The sequence below is a fragment of the Mobula birostris genome, chromosome 5, assembly GCF_030028105.1.
Source record: "Mobula birostris isolate sMobBir1 chromosome 5, sMobBir1.hap1, whole genome shotgun sequence".
NCBI lineage: Eukaryota > Metazoa > Chordata > Chondrichthyes > Myliobatiformes > Myliobatidae > Mobula > Mobula birostris.
In genome coordinates this window covers 27,291,867-27,308,650 of record NC_092374.1, presented here as the reverse complement: position 1 = coordinate 27,308,650, position 16,784 = coordinate 27,291,867, and the positions used below count along the sequence as shown (strand labels likewise).

The window sequence follows — 16,784 nt, the reverse complement described above, 5'->3', positions numbered from 1 at the left end:
AGTCAGGGAACGGTGGATTATCTAATGAAAGTAGGAGAGCTGTTGGCTTTTTAAAATGTTTATAGCTAGACCACTTATTCAAATTCACATTGGAATCAGGATGTAATGTTTAATAAACTTCCAAACTCCGCAGAATTTACCTGAACATACAACCCAATTAATTGATTACGTGCTCCTGATTAATTACTTACTAATAAGTATATATTTGTAATGTAGTGTTTTATAGATTTATGGTTAAAATGGCTAAAAATCTGTTTAGTGATTTTGTAACATCATAAATTAATTCCAGTGTATACAGCAGAATGGGGGGAGGGTGGCATAATTGAAAATGTATTGAATGTTGAAAGGCCTCGATAGGATGGATATGGAGAGGATGTTTCCTATAGTGGAAGAGTCTAAGACCAGAGGACACAACTGCAGAATAGAGGGGCATCCTTTGAGAATGGAGATGAGGAGGAACTTCTTTAGCCAGAGAGTGGTGAATCTGTGGAATTTGTTGCCACAAATGGCTGTGGAGGCCAAGTCCTTAGGGTCTGCAGGTACATTCATGACCTTGGTTGCTGTCAGTACAGAGTTTACACATTCCGTCCCTGACCATGTGTGTGCCCCTGAGGTCTTCTAAATTCTTTGAATATCCTAAAGACCTATGGGTAGGTTAATTGGCTACTATAATTGGTTCCACCTCTACCACTTCCTCCGGCAGCTTGTTCCACAAACCCAGCACCCTCTGAGTGAAACATTGCCCCTCAGGTGCCCTTTACTCCTCTCACACTAATTTCATGGTGTCTAGTTTTAGACTTCCCTATCATAAGGTAAAGTTAGTGACCATTTACTTTATCTATTTCTGTTATGACTTTTATCTCTGTTAGGTACTCCGGGTTAAAATGCCCCAGCCTATCCATAACACAAACTCACTAGTCCCAGTAACATCCTTGTAAAATTTCTCTGCAACCCTTCCAGCTTAATGACATCCTTTCTATAACTTAATCACCAGAACCAAGGTTGTCATAGCCGATGGTGGTAGCGGGGATAAGCTCCCCACTACCACCAAGTGCTCCAAATGGCATGCATCTCTAACAGCCTCTGACAACCAAGTTCAACTCTTGGCCTTCACGTGTGGCTTAGCTACTAGGCCCAGCGGAACTGTTTCTACTGACAAGGGAAGGGGCAAAGGCGGACCACTGGTGCCTCAAATCCAGTCGCTTTGGACAGGTGGGGCCCATCAGCCTCGGGCAGCAGCCCGCCCAGGAGAAGGAAAACTCTGATTTTAAACCTCCGCTGCCTTGCGGCCATACTCGCCCATGGGAAAGGCCTCGGGAGTAAACCCTGAGGAAGAAATCCGGAGCCAGGTTCCCTAAGGCAGTTTGATATTGTTTATGAGTTCACTCTGGCAACCTCTGCGACGACACTGTTGCCAGGCTGTATCGGCACTTGCCCTTCCCTTGGACTACATCAGTGACGTGGAGAGGGGAACCTGCTGCATGGGCAACAGCCGGATCTTCAAATCTTCCCACCCGGGCATGCGCCCTGGAGAGGACACAGTCCACCAGAGGTGCAAACCTATGATCCCCTGGGATCGACAGCTGCCTTCCCACAATATCCAAATGTGATCTCACAAACTTCTTCTACAGCTCTAACATGACATTCCACTTCTTGTACTTAATGAATCACATAACTGTAGCCTGTCCAGAAATTTAATTGCTATGCGAGCACCTTTCTCCACAACCTTCTCAGATGTGCATTCTAGTTTGCAACCACCATCTGGATAAAAAAATTTAAAAACCTTATTTTTTAATTTTAATTTACTTAGGTGGTAACAGCACACTCTGTCCCTACAAACTCAATGCACCCATGTGACCAATTAATCTACTAACCCGTCCGTCTTTGGAATGTGGGAGGAAACTGGAGTAGACCCCACATAGTCATCATGGGAAGAATGTACAAACTCCTTGTAGGCAGTGGTAGAAGTGAACCCAGGTTGCTGAAGCTGTTGTAGCATTACACTAATCACTGCGCAACCAAACCAACACACACAAGATGTTGGAAGAACTCAGTATCTATGGAAAAGGGTAAAAAGTCATAGTTTCAGGCTGAGACCCTTCATCAGGCCTCAAGCAACCATACTGCCCTCTATTACTTCATTATGGGAAGATCATTCGCAGTCTCCACTCTTATCTCTGCCCCTCATAATTTCATATACTTTAATCAGATTCCCCTTAGCCTCCTCTGTTCCAAGGAAAATAAACCCAGCCTTTGCAGTCTGTCTTCCATCCTGGTGAAGTCACCCTGTCATCCTGGTAAATCTCCTCTGCTCCCTGTCCCGTGCACTCACATCCAGTCTCGTCATTGAGATCCAACAACTGCTCCATTGACCCTGTTGCTGTAAAACGAGTGACAATCAAACTCGGTCACAGTAGTTCAACACCCCTCTGTTGTACATAATGCCACGTTCTTTATCGGTGTGTGAATAATGGAAAGCATTTCTCTCCGTGATTGGCACCTGAATAACGTAATTAAGACACTCGTGACACTGCTGCATGCATAATATAAGTAAATGGGTCTGGTTACAGATTTTTAGGTAATTGAACTGAAACGGCTCAGCTGTAAATAATGTATCTGTATGTTGTTCTCTGCGGCTACAAGTAATTTAAGATTTAATTCAAGGAGAGTCTAACAAATAATTTCTAACAAGTACAGGAGCTGATACCTATAACCCATCCACTGAGATTAACAAATAAGTAAATAATTCATCCTTGGGAATTAACCAGACAAGCTACTTTTTCATTCTGCTCATGGTGACTTGAAGATAATGCTTTTAGATTCTTAACTTTTAGACATAGACCCTCTAGCATGTATTTTTGAATCCTGATCTGTTATCCTTATTGTACCTGGAGATACTTGATCTAATTGTAAATTACCTCTCATAAGGATAAGTAGAGTGGGCCATTCAGCCCCTTGAACCTTGCGTTATTCAATATCAAGACTGACTGAATCTTTAGTTTCAACTTCATTTCCCTGGCCAGGCCCCATTACCCTTGGTTCTAAGCACACTGTCAATCAGTATGAATCCTGATGAAGGGTCTCAGCCTGAAATACCAACTGCTTATTCTTCTCCATAGATGCTGCCTGACCTACAAAGTTCCTTCAGCATTTTGCGTGTGTTGATCTGCATTTCCCACATCTGAAGAACCTCATGTATTTATGTGTATCAGTCGTAGTCTGAATAGACCCAATGACTCCAGGATACTGAGTTGTAATAACTCTGTAACCATTTGACCTCATTTTTCCTAAACTGGTGGCCCCTAAGCTTGCGACTATCTCCACCTTATTTCTGGATTTCTCCACCAGGGGAAACAGGCAGGATGTAGACAGAACTAGAGGAGGGTGGAGGTTTAATGGTGTGTGTGGAGGATGTGCTGGAGTGTTTGGAAAGCATCAAGTTGGATAGGCCACTGGGACCGGACGAGATGTACCCCAGGCTACTGTGGGAGGTGGGGGAGGAGATTGCTGAGCCTCTGGCAATGATCTTTGCAACATCAATGGGGACAGGAGAGGTTCCAGAGGATTGGAGGGTTGAGGATGTTTTTCCCTTATTCAAGAAAGGGAGTAGAGATAGCCCAGGAAATTATAGACCAGTGAGTCTTACTTCGGTGGTTGGTGAGTTGATGGAAAAGATCCTGAGAGGCAGGATTTATGAACATTTGGACAGGCATAATATGATTAGGAATAGTCAGCATGGCTTTGTCAAAGGCAGGTCATGCCTTAGAGCCTGATTGAATTTTTTGAGGATGTGACTAAACACATTGATGAAGATAAAGCAGTAGATGTAGTGTATATGGATTTCAGCAAGGCACTTGATAAGGTACCCCATGCAAGGCTTATTGAGAAAGTAAGGAAGCATGGGATCCAAGGGGACATTGCTTTGTGGATCCAGAATTGGCTTGCCCACAGAAGGCAAAGAGTGGTTGTAGACGGGTCATATTCTGCATGGAGGTCAGTGACCAGTGGTGTGCCTCAGGGATCTGTTCTGGGACCCATTCTCTTTTTGGTTTTTCTAAATAACCTGGATGAGGAAGTGGAGGGATGGGTCAGTAAGTTTGCTGATGACACGAAGGTTGGGGGTGTTGTGGATAGTGTGGAGGGCTGTCAGAAGTTACAGCAGGACATCGATAGGATACAAAACTGGGCTGAGAAGTGGCAGATGGAGTTCAACCCAGATAAGGGTGAGGTGGTTCATTTTGGCAGGTCAAATATGATGGCAGAATATAGTATTAATGGTAAGACTCTTGGCAGTGTGGAGGATCAGAGGGTTCTTGGGGTCCGAGTCCATAGGACACTCAAAGCTGCTACGCAGGTTGACTCTGTGGTTAAGAAGGCATATGGTGCATTGGCCTTCATCAACTATGGGATTTGGTTTAGGAGCCGAGAGGTAATATTACAGCTATGTAGGACCCTGGTCAGATCCCACTTGGAGTACTGTGCTCAGTTCTGGTCGCCTCACTACAAGGATGTGGAAGCCATAGAAAGGGTACAGAGGAGATTTACAAGGATGTTGCCTGGATTGGGGAGCATGCCTTATGAGAATAAGTTGAGTGAACTCGGCCTTTTCTCCTTGGAGCGACAGAGCTTGAGAGGTGACCTGATAGAAGTGTATAAGATGATGAGAGGCATTGATCGTGTGGATAGTCAGAGGCTTTTTCCCAGGGTTGAAATGGCTAACACGAGAGGGCACAGTTTTAAGGTGCTTGGAAGTAGGTACAGAGGAGATGTCAAGGGTAAGTTTTTTACGCAGAGAGTGGTAAGTGCCTGGAATGGGCTGCCAGCGATGGTGGTGGAGGAAGATACGATAGGGTCTTTTAAGAGACTCCTGGATAGGCACATGGAGCTTAGAAAAATAGAGGGCTATGGGTAACCCTAGGTAATTTCTACAGTAAGTACATGTTCGGCACAGCTTTGTGGGCTGAAGGCCTATACTGTGCTGTAGGTTTTCTATGTTTCTATGATAATAAGCTTTGGTAATGAGGTGGGGTGGAAAGGGATGGAAAAGGTGAACAAAAGGGAGGGGAATCCCTGGTTGGACTGAAAGGAACACTGGGGCTGAGATTACCCAAACCGAAGAATTTGATGTATCTACCAATGAATTGGAGGGTAACCAAGCAGAACATCAGGTCCTGATCCTCTAGTTTGGCCTTGGTGCGGCAGTGGAGAAAGCCAAGGTCAGGCAGGATGGTATTGGAATGGCAAGGGGAGTTAAAATGACATACAACCGGAAATAGGCTGGCTGCTGTAGGTAGAGCGCAGTTCTCTTCGAAACAGTCTACTTTAGTGTAGTCAGTCTAGAGGAGGTCACATCATACTGAATGCACATGATATCAGGAGACAGCTAAGGACAATAGATACAGCAAAAGTTATGAGCCCAGACAGCATTCTCAGGTTCAGATTTATTTATCACGTGAACATTGAAGCATAGAGTGGAATGCATTGTTTGCGTTAAGAACCAGTACACCCAAGGATATGCTGAGGTCAGCCCACATGTGTTGCCACATTTTCCAGCACCAACGCAGCAAGCCTACAGTGTTGCACAGAACAACAAAGCAGTTATCTGGCCATAATTCTGAAGCCCTGTGCTCCAGAACTTGCTGCACTCTGGACCACAACCCTGGCACTGTGGAAAATTGCAGGACAAATCCAAACTGGCAACTTACCACCCTATCATTAGCAAAGTAGTGTAAGTGATCATCGGCTGTGTTATCAAGCAGAACCTGCTGACAAAAGCTCCATCTGGTTCTGCTAAAGACACTCAGTCCTTGACTAGAGGATCAGGACCTGATATTCTGCTTGGTTGGCTTGCAACCCATTGGCAGATGCGTCAGATTCTTCGGTTTGGGCAATCTCAACCCCAGTGTTCCTTTGGGCCTTGGCACAAATGTGAACTAAAGAGTGAATTCGAGAGGTGAGTAACTATCCTCAACATCAAGGCAGCATTAGGATGAATATTGCATCAAGGAGCCCTGGTTATGGGAATCGGGGGAAACCCTCTGCTCATTGGGATCATACCCAGCACAAAGGAAGATGGTTATGTTAGTTAGAGGTCAGTCATCTCAGCCACAGGACATCTCTGCAGGAGATCCTCAGAGGAATGTCCTCAGACCAACCATCTTCAGCTGCTTCATTAATGATTTTGGTTCAGTTGTAATGTCAGAAGTAGGGATGTTCACTGATGATTGTACAATGTTCAGTACCATTCAGTCCTCTTCAGATAATGTAGCAGTCCACATCCAAATGCAGCAAGACCTGGACCATACCCAGGCCTGGGCTAAAGGGAGGTCAGTAACATTCACACCACTTAGCTGTGAATGATGACACCCAAAAAGGGAAAGCCAGCTCTCACCCCCTGACGTTACCATCCCCGAATCCCCCACTGTCAATATCCTGGGGGTACAACGTGGTTACATGAGTAGGTCAGAAGTGAGGAATTCCGCGGTGAGTAACCTGCCTCCTAATTCCGCAAAGCTTGTCCATTTTACAGGTGGCATGCTACCATAGGGGTTACAACACCAGCAATCCAAATTCAATCCTGCTGCTGTCTGTAAGGAGTTTGTACATTCTCCCCATGATCGCGTGGGTTTCCTCCAGGTGCTGCGGTTTGCTCCACAGTCCAAAAGTGTAAGGGTTAATAGGTTAATTAGTCACATGGGTGTAATTGGATAGAGTGGGTTCATTGGGTAGTAAGGGCCTTTTACAGTCTTGTATCTCTAAAAAAATTAAAATGATCTACAAGCCTCAAGTCAGTGAGCAATGGAATGCTCACTGCATGCCTGGATTAGTACAACTTCAACAACACCCAAAGAGCTCGTCACCGTTCAGGGCATAGTAGCCCACATGATGGGAACCTCATCCACGCTCAACTCACTCACTCCACTACCACGACACTGCAGCATCTCGCCAAGACAGGGCAGCGAAAACATGACAGCATCACCTGGCTGCCGTCACCACTCCCCCCATTCCCCACCCCCAAGCCACACACTCGCTGACTTGCAGGTATATTGTCATTTCTTTACTGTCACTGAATGGGCTTCCTCCAAGTGTTCTGGTTTCCTCGCGCTTCCCAAAGACGTGCAGGTTTGTAGTTTAGTTGACCTAGTACTATATGTCGGAGAGTGGTACTATCTTGAGGATGTAGTTAATGGGACTGAGCAGAGAATAGAATAGGTTGGTGTCAATGGATAACACACACAAAATACTTTAGGAACTCAGCAGGTCAGCAGCATAAGTGGAGGGAAATGAACAGTTTACTGTTAATTTTCCCCATCAGATGCTACCTAATCTGCAGTGTTCCTTCAACGTTTTGTATGTTGCTCAGGATTTCCAGCATCTACAGAATCCCTTGTATCTCTAGTGTAATTGGGTGTTTGATAGATAGAACAGACTTGATGGAGAGAGGACCATATTCTGTGCTGTATCTCTCAAGACAAAATAAATTGCTTTTCTCAGGTGGCAGCTTGCTGTGTACCCATTGGATGAAGGAGGAGGATTTCATTGCACTCCTTAGTTCAGTCGTGAGGAAGACATATTGAGAAGTTAGCGGAAACTTATTAGAGACTAATTACATGGAACCTACAACAACAGCATAGTATCAGCCCTTCAGCCCGTGATGTTGTGCTAACCTTTAAATGTACTCTAAGATCAATTTAACCCTTCTTTCCACATAGACCTCCATTTTTCTTTCATTCATGTACCTACCTAATTCTACCAGTTCATGGTATTGGATCCATTAAGCTGCTAGCTGGGTCTGAATAGAGAGAATTTAGTTGCCCCCCATCCCTCCCCACTGATCTCCCTCCTGGCACTTATCCGTGTAAGCGGAACAAGTGCTACACATGCCCTTACACTTCCTCCCTTACCACCATTCAGGGCCCCAAACAGTCCTTCCAGGTGAGGCAACACTTCACCTGTGAGTCGACTGGGGTGATATACTGCGTCCGGTGCTCCCGATGTGGCCTTTTATATATTGGCGAGACCCGACGCAGACTGGGAGACTACTTTGCTGAACATCTACGCTCTGTCCGCCAGAGAAAGCAGGATCTCCCAGTGGCCACACATTTTAATTCCACATCCCATTCCCATTCTGACATCTCTATCCATGGCCTCCTCTTCTGTAAAGATGAAGCCACACTCAGGTTGGAGGAACAACACCTTATATTCCGTCTGGGTAGCCTCCAACCTGATGGCATGAACATCGACTTCTCTAACTTCCGCTAAGGCCCCACCTCCCCCTCATACCCCATCTGTTACTTATTTTTATGCACACATTCTTTCTCTCACTCTCCTTTTTCTCCCTCTGTCCCTCTGAATATACCTCTTGCCCATCCTCTGGGTCCCCCCCCCCACTCCTTGTCTTTCTTCCCGGACCTCCTGACCCATGATCCTTTCGTATCCCCTTTTGCCTATCACCTGTCCAGCTCTTGGCTCTATCCCTCCCCTCCTGTCTTCTCCTATCATTTTGGATCTCCCCCTCCCCCTCCAACTTTCAAATCCCTTACTCACTCTTCCTTCAGTTAGTCCTGACGAAGGGTCTCGGCCTGAAACGTCGACTGCACCTCTTCCTACAGATGCTGCCTGGCCTGCTGCGTTCACCAGCAACTTTGATGTGTGTTGTAGAGAGAATTTAGTGATGGTTGCACCACAAAAGGTCAGATAAGCTAGCTTGGAGCTTTGTCGTGGAGAGAATCAGTGCCCACTACCCCTTGATCAAGTAAGGAGAGATGGGGAGCATTTGGAAAAGGTGGTAAAGACAGAAACCTTCACCGTATTTAAAAATTGCACAGACAAGCACTTGGGGTGCTGCAACTATATTAAAGTAAAGGTGCTGCACTGAAAGCTGAAGTGTGCAGGAACTCCTCACAGAAATTGGTGAATCACTGGAATTTTCCTCCTTCATGAGTTGTTGAAGCCTGGTCACTAGGGATACTTAAAGAGGATGTAGATAAGTTTTGGAAGGGTTGGAGAGTTGATGGCCAAATGGAATTGGCATGAAATGGACGCTGAGGCCTGGGGCAGGTTGAATCATATTGAGTGGTAGAGCAGGATTGAAGGTGTCAGGTGTCCGAGACTTGCTTTTATTTTCTAATGAAAAGCTTGTAAAGCTACGTCCCTGCATTAAGAACTATGAAGCTGACATATACAATCACTCATCTCATCTTCCTCTAAGCTATAAACTTATATAATTCCCTAATGATTTTTATCCATTGTCAGCTTTTCCACCCATTTTGGTCCTTCTCTTTGGAAGTACTTGTGTAATTCTTTAAACATTTTTGTCTCCATATCTTGCAAGTTATAAGAAGTGTGAGCAAAATTAAAAATTAAATTGTAATTGCAGATACATTGTGACTGTTGTAAAACCAAGTTCAAATAATTAGCAAGCATCTCCTGACCCCAGCAAACAGGATTTTTAAGAGCCTTAGACAGATTTAGTTTAAAAAGTGAACATCCCAGAAGAGAATGCGATGTGTTTAATGAGGATAAATCTGGCGAGGTGGTGAAATATACCTGATAAATGAAAGCCTATTCCACCAAGGCTTGCCCTGTGAAGGCATTTGATGTGATTTATATCTAAAAGCGGCACCAAGAGAGAATAATTATTTAACCTTGTATCGGGTGAACGACTGATTTGTTAACAGCAAGAGGAGTACCATTATGAATGCAGATATCACCAGGTTTAAGAACAGTTATTACCCTTCAGCCATCCAGCTCCTGAACACCGTATGGGCTCACTTTCAAGGACTCAACAACTCATGTTCTCAGTTTTTATATATATATGCCTGTCATCTATTCTGTCTATCTATCTATATGTAGGTATGTATGTGTTGTTATATGTGTGTGTGTGTATTATTTATATATTTAGTTATTATTTTGTTTTTTTTTCTTTTTTTGGAATTGTACAATATGTTGTCTCTTGCACCTTGGTTGTTTGCCTTTGTGCACAGTTTTTCATTGATTCTATTGTGTTTCTTTGTATTTTCTGTAAATGGCTGCAAGAAAATGAATCAAGATGGTATATGGTGACATATATGTACTTTAGTAATAGATTTACTTTAAAGTTTTGAATTTTGAACTGAACTGTTGGATAAATTGTGTGCTGTTCCCACTCACCAGAAGAGTAAGTTCAGCAGTGGTTGCCCACCCTTGTTTGCTGCCCTTTCCATTTCCATCCCCCAGCACCCTCCAGCCATGGGAACATCACAGTATTTACAACATTAATGGAAGTGGCCGGGGTGGGTGAGGGAGTCCCTCAATTATTTTAGTGGTACAGTATTACACCCAGAATAGCAGCAATAGGAATGTAATAACAGCATGGAAAGCATTGACAATGAATGTAAAGATTGTAAAGGTATTGCACAATTCATTCTTGTTAATATTTTTATTGTGAATAAAGTATATTTTGCTAAAAAAAAAAGGTGGACAGATATTTGATATTCGGTGAGTTGTTTACTATGTACTTGCAGCTACTCTATTTGATTTAATAGCTATTTGTGACTTTGTCAGGAGTGGAAAAGAAGCTATGGTGTTGAGTTCTAAAAAGGGAAAGGTCGTTGCCAAGCTGCCAGCCAGTGATGCAGCAGCATCCATCCAAGGAGTGGCAGTCACCAAAGATTATTTCCTAGTAGTCTGCAGGTGCGTATTGTGTAACACCAAGCTCTTGTCCAATAAAAACAAAGTGAAAAATAACTGAAGGGTTTCGGCCCGAAATGTTCATAATACTCTTTTCCATAGATGCTACCTGGCCGGCTGAGTTCCTCCAGCATTTTGTGTGTTGCTTGAAAGATAATAGAGAATAGAATTGAGCTTTGGATCTCTCTATGGGAAATTGTTTCCTTTATTAGAACTTGGTAGTTGTAATTAGGAGACACAAGTACAAATTACCTTTTTATGGTTTAACTGGAAGTAGTGAAAGTATTACAATTCTAATGCGGATAGGCTAGGATTGCTAAATTTACATCAACAAAAATTTGTACATGCTGGTTACCGGAGCTAAAAATGAAAACTGGACATTGATAGTAGTATTATCATATCGGGACTGGAAAGATAGGTTCATATGTTTTCAAAGTTTTAAGGAATTTTCTTAAAATAATTGCATTTTTACAATCTGTTTTATTTAAGTCTTTGATTGGCTACTATGCGTACCCAGTGTTTTCCATATTTTGTCAGTTAATTATCCTTATTTCCTGGACGTTACACTGTTCACTTCACTATTTCCATTGTGTTTTCCTTAGTAACTTTTCCTTATGAAGGGTATTCTGTTTGCCAAAATATGATTAAAGTTATATTGTGCCATTTTCATATTTATGAAAATTAAGCCACAATCCAAAGAACCAAATTGATTTTCAAGCACAATTTATTCTGAATGTAATTGATACTGAATGTAATAAGTATTCTATAATGTACTTGAAAACTTTTTCTTGAAAATATGACAATATTTCAAAATGGCACAGGTCATAAGACCATGAGACATAGGAGCAGAATTAGGCCATTCAACCCTTAGAGTCTGCTCCACCATTCCATCATGGCTGATCCGAGATCCCACTCAACCCCAAACGCCTGATTTCTCACTATAACTATCAGTTTTCGCTTTAAATATACCCACGGTCTTGGCCTCCACAGGTGTTTATGGCAGAACGTTGCACAGATTCACCACTCTGTGGCTAAAAAATAATTCCTCCTTAAGTCTGTTCTAAAGAGTCACCTCTCAATTTTGAGAGTGTGCCCTCTAGTGCTGGACATCACCACAGGAAACACCTTCTCCACATCCACCTTATCTAGTCTTTTAAAATTCGGTAGGTTTCAATTAGATACCCCCAGATTCTTCTAAATTCCATTGAGTACAGGCCCAAAGCTGCCAAACACTCTGCACATATTAACCTCTTCATTCCTGGAATCACCCTCGTAAATCTCCTCTTGACTCTCTCCAATAAGATATGGGACCCAAAACTGTTAACAATACTCCAAGTGTGGCCTGACTAATGTCTTATAAATCATCAGCATTTTCTCCTTGTTTTTAAATTCCATTCCCCTTGAAATAACTGCCAACATTGCATTTGCCTCCTTTACCACAGACTCATCCTGTAAATTAACCTTCTGGGAGTCTTGCATGAGGACTCCTAAGTCTCTTTGGACCTCTGATGTTTGAATTTTCTCCCCATTTAGACAATAGCCTGCACTTTTGTTCCTTTTACTAAAATGCATTATCATACATTTCCCAACCCTGTATTCCACCTGCCACCTTTTTGCCCATTCTTCCAATTTGTCCAAGTCCTGCGGCAATCGCATTGCTTCCTCAGCACTACCTACCTCTCCGCCTATCTTTATATCATTCGCAAACTTTGCCACAAAATCATCAATTCCTTTATCCAGATCCTTGACAAACAATGTGAAAAATAGTGGTCCCGGTAGTGACCCCTGAGGAATACCACTAGTCACTGGCAGCCAACCAGCAAACACCCCTTTATTCCCACTCACTGCCTCCTGTCTGTCAGCCATTCCACTAACCATGCCAATATCTTTCCTGTAATGCCATAGGATTTTATCTTGTTAAACAGCCTCGTGCGTGGCACCTTATCAAATGCCTTCCAAAAATCGAAGAAAATGACAACCACTGCCTCTTCTTTGTCCACCCTGCTTGTTACTTCCTCGAAGAATTCTAACAGATTTGTCAGGCAAGATTTCCTTTTACAGAAACCAATGCTGACTTTGACTTATTAGTCTCTAAGTACCCCAAAACCTCATCCTTAATAATGGACTCCAACACTTTTCCAACCACTGAGGTTAGGCTAACTGGCCTACAATTTCCTTATCTTTTGCCGGCCTTCCTTCCTAAAGAGTGGAGAGTCATTTGCAATCTTCTAGTCCTCTGGGACCATGCCAAAATCAAATGATTCTTGAAAGATCATGACGAATGCATCCATTATCTCTTCTGCAACCTCTCTCAGGATTCTGGGATGTAGTCCATCTGGTCCAGGTGACATTTCCACCTAAGACCTTTGAGTTTGCCTAGCACATTTTCCTTTGTAATAGCAATGGCACTTATAGAAACTTAGAAACATAGAAAACCTACAACACAATACAGGCACTTCAGCCCACAAAGCTGTGTTGAACATGTCCTTATCTCAGAAATTACCTAGGGTTACCCATAGCTCTCTATTTCTCTCAGCTCCATGTACCTATCCAGGAGTCTCTTAAAAGATATTATCGTATCTGCTTCCACCCGTTATCGCCGAAACCCCGTTGAGCCAAAGCCCTCCCACTCCGTTTCCCTCTACTCAACACCCACTCTATAAAGCTGTCTCCTTTTAAACTCTTCTCACTGTTCTAACTGGCTGACGTCCACGTGCTTGCACAAACTGCTGGAGAAATAAATCACTCACTCCTGCTCCCCGATGCTCACGGACCTCTAGCACACTGCTAGTGCCTTCCACAATGAAGACAGGTACTAATTACCCATTAAGTTCATCTGCCATTCCTTTGTCCCCCATTACTACCTCACCAGCATCATTTTCCAGTGGTCCAATATCAACTCTCACCTCCCTTTTACTCTTTATATAACTGAAAAAACTTTTGGTATCCTGCTTTAAATTATTGACTAGTTTGCCCTTGTATTTCATCCTTTCCCTTCTTATAGCTTTTTAGCTGCCTTTTGTTGGATTTTAAAAGCTTTCCAGTCATTCAACTTCCCACTCACTTTTGCTGACTTATATGCACTTTCCTTAGCTTTTATGCAGTCCCTAACTTCCCTTGTCAGCCACGGTTGCCAACCCCTGCCATTTGAGAACTTCTTCCTTTGTGGGACATATCTATCCTGTGCCCTGTGAACTATTCCCAGAAACTTCAGCCATCTCCGCTCTGCTGTCATCCCTGCCGGTATCCTCCTCCAATCCACCTGGGCAAGCTCCTCTCTCATGCCTCTGTAATTACCCTTACTCCATTGTGATACTGATACATGTGCCTCTCAAATTGCAGCATGAATTCAATCATATTATGATCACTGTCTCCTAATGGTTCCTTTACATTAAGCTTCCTAATAAGATCTGGGTTCTACACAACTTCCAATCTAAGATAGCCTTTCCCTGAATAGGCTCAAGCACAAGCTGTTCAAAAAAGCCATCTCGTAGGCATTCAACAAATTCCCTCTCTTGTGATCCGACACCCTCCTCATTTTCCCAAGCCCTTTGCATATTGAAGTTCCTTATTACAATTGTGATATTACCCTTATTACATGACCTTTCCAAATTCCTTTGTAATCTCATCTCCACATCTTGGCTATTATTTGGAGGCCTATATATGATTTTCATAAGTTTTTTTAACCCTTGTTCACTCCTGTAAGGAGTTAGTCATCTCTCACTCCTTACACCACTCTGAAACAAACCCCCCACAAACTCATCTGGGTATCCTCTTCTGAAGGAAACTTTATACTTCAGGAGATTGTCACTGTGGAGCTCATGAATTTCCTCCCTTTAGTTAAGTCTTCTACTGGGTGAAGGTGATATTTCTACTATTAGCTCCATGATATATCAGCATAGGAGCAATGTCTGTTCACTCAAATTGTATTTGCAAATTCCTGATTTGAAATCAACATCAGTATGAGCTTGAAACCAAAATCTGAGTTTCAAATTAGCGGTACGTAAATCTGGATTTCTGAACTTGAATAGAATTATCTTAAATGAGGCCTCTCCATATGTTCATTACCAGTGTGTTCTGAATGCTGTTTTCATTATCAGTGTGTTCTGAATGCTGTGATCATCACCAGTGTGTTCTGAATGCTGTGATCATTACCAGTGTGTTCTGAATGCTGTTTTCATTATCAGTGTGTTCTGAATGCTGTGATCATCACCAGTGAATTTTTTTCCATTTCTCGCACTGTTATTTCAGGTATCCATGCTCAAGGCTGCGTGAAGTGCTCCATATTGAAATGTTTGGTGCGAAGACTTTTGCTTATGTCCGCACGGTAACAGGTTGTTGTAATCATCACCTTTCCTTCCTGTCTGTGATCGACTCGGGTTCTCATCTTGTGGCAGTGTGCTGCTCTCTCAAAACGAATATCTCCAAGGTTGTCTCCTGGAACCTAGAAACAGAAGACCACAAGCACTTGGCCACTTTCTCTTCAACAGCAGTTGGAGGCAAGTGATCTCCCCCCAAAATGACTAGGATTGCATTTCAAAAAGTCTCTAGGCATGTTGAGAAATGAAAATGAACCAACAAATGAGAATATCCTGGTGTTTTGTTTGACATCTGTTGTATGAGGTGACATCCATCGGTTATTGTCTCCACTGTCAATGTTCATCACTAGTTCATGTTGTGAAGGAGAGACTGGGAAAGATAAAGGGTTCATTTGATGAGTGGGTTTGTAGACCCTGCCTGTTAGTTTGGCAATTGGCACCAAGCTTCTTACAGCATGAAATCCAAACATCCACCCACCCATCAATCCATCCACCTGCGCTTTCAGCCCTTCAAGTCATGCAGCCCAGAAATGCCCAATTTAATCCCAGCCTAATCACGGGACAATTTACAATGACCAATAAACCTACTAACCAGTAGGTCTTTGTACTGTGGGAGGAGATCCACGCAGACATGGGGAGAACATACAAATACCTTACAGGCTACAGCGGGAATTGAACCTTGGTTCCTCGTACAGTAAAGCGTTGTGCTAACCACTACACTACTATGCTGTGGACTGTGGGTGTAAATTTTGTTCCAATAGCTTTCTCTGTCAAAACAACAAGCTGTCTTAACAGTCCAGGCTCCTCACTGAAAATCTCTGAGTTTGCAGCTGGAAACTGGAATTTATTTTCAATCAGAGGCTACACAAGGTATTGCAGCTACCAGAATCTGGAGCAACAAGCATTCGGCTGCAGGAAGTCCATGGGTCGAGCAGCAGGAGGAAAGGAATCTCCTGATGGTGGATTTCAACCTGAAGTGTTGACTGTTCCTTTCCTCCCACAAGTGCTGCTTCTGAGTGCCTCCAGGAGTTTGCTGCTCCTAGTCTTAATCAATTCAAATGGAACAGCTGAACATTTATGGAGAATGGACAGAATTATTTTTTAAGTAACAAATTAATTGAAATCATTTTCAGAAAAAACATCTCATTTCTTCATTTTTTCCTTTGTTGTTCAATGGTTGAATGATAGTTCAATGAATTGGCTGTTTCAAAGTAACACATATTGTGGTGTGTTATTCACAGGCACCAACCACATAGTTACCTTACCCTGCACTGCTTGTTTCTACCTCCTACCCAAGATCCACAAACTGAACTGTCCAGATAGGCCAATTGTTTCTGCCTGCTCCTGTCCCACTGAACTCATGTCTGACTCTATTTTATCCCCCTCGGTTTAGTCCCTTCCCACCTGCATCAGTACACATGCTCTCGATCTCAACAATGTTCAATTCCCTTGCCCTGATTGTCTTATTTTCACTGTGGATGTCCAGTCCGTGTACACTTCAAATCTTTAGCAAGAAGACCTTAAGGCTCTCTGCTTCTTTCTCAACAACAAACCTGACCAGTTCCTCTCTGCCACCCCTCCTCCTTCTGGTGGAAATGGTCCTCAGCTTCACCAATTCTTCTTTCAGCTCCTCACACATTCTCTAAACTCAGGGTGTAGCCCTGGACACCCACATGGGTCCCAGCTATGTCTGCTTTTTGATTGACTACATGGAACAGTTTGTGTTCCATGCATTCCATGATAATGCTCTCCAACTCTTTCTGTGCTTCATTGACAACTGCATTGGTGCTGCTT

General features: G+C 43.1%; 1 protein-coding gene across 1 annotated transcript in view; it reads left to right on the top strand.

Annotated features, from left to right (window-relative positions):
- LOC140197201 (uncharacterized) overlaps positions 1-16,784 on the top strand; it is a 121,553-nt gene that overhangs the window by 72,798 nt on the left and 31,971 nt on the right. The window contains exons 22-23 of the mRNA XM_072257124.1: positions 10,546-10,674; positions 14,923-15,170. Coding sequence (XP_072113225.1) covers positions 10,546-10,674; positions 14,923-15,170 — 377 coding nt within the window. The remainder of the gene's footprint in view (positions 1-10,545; positions 10,675-14,922; positions 15,171-16,784) is intronic.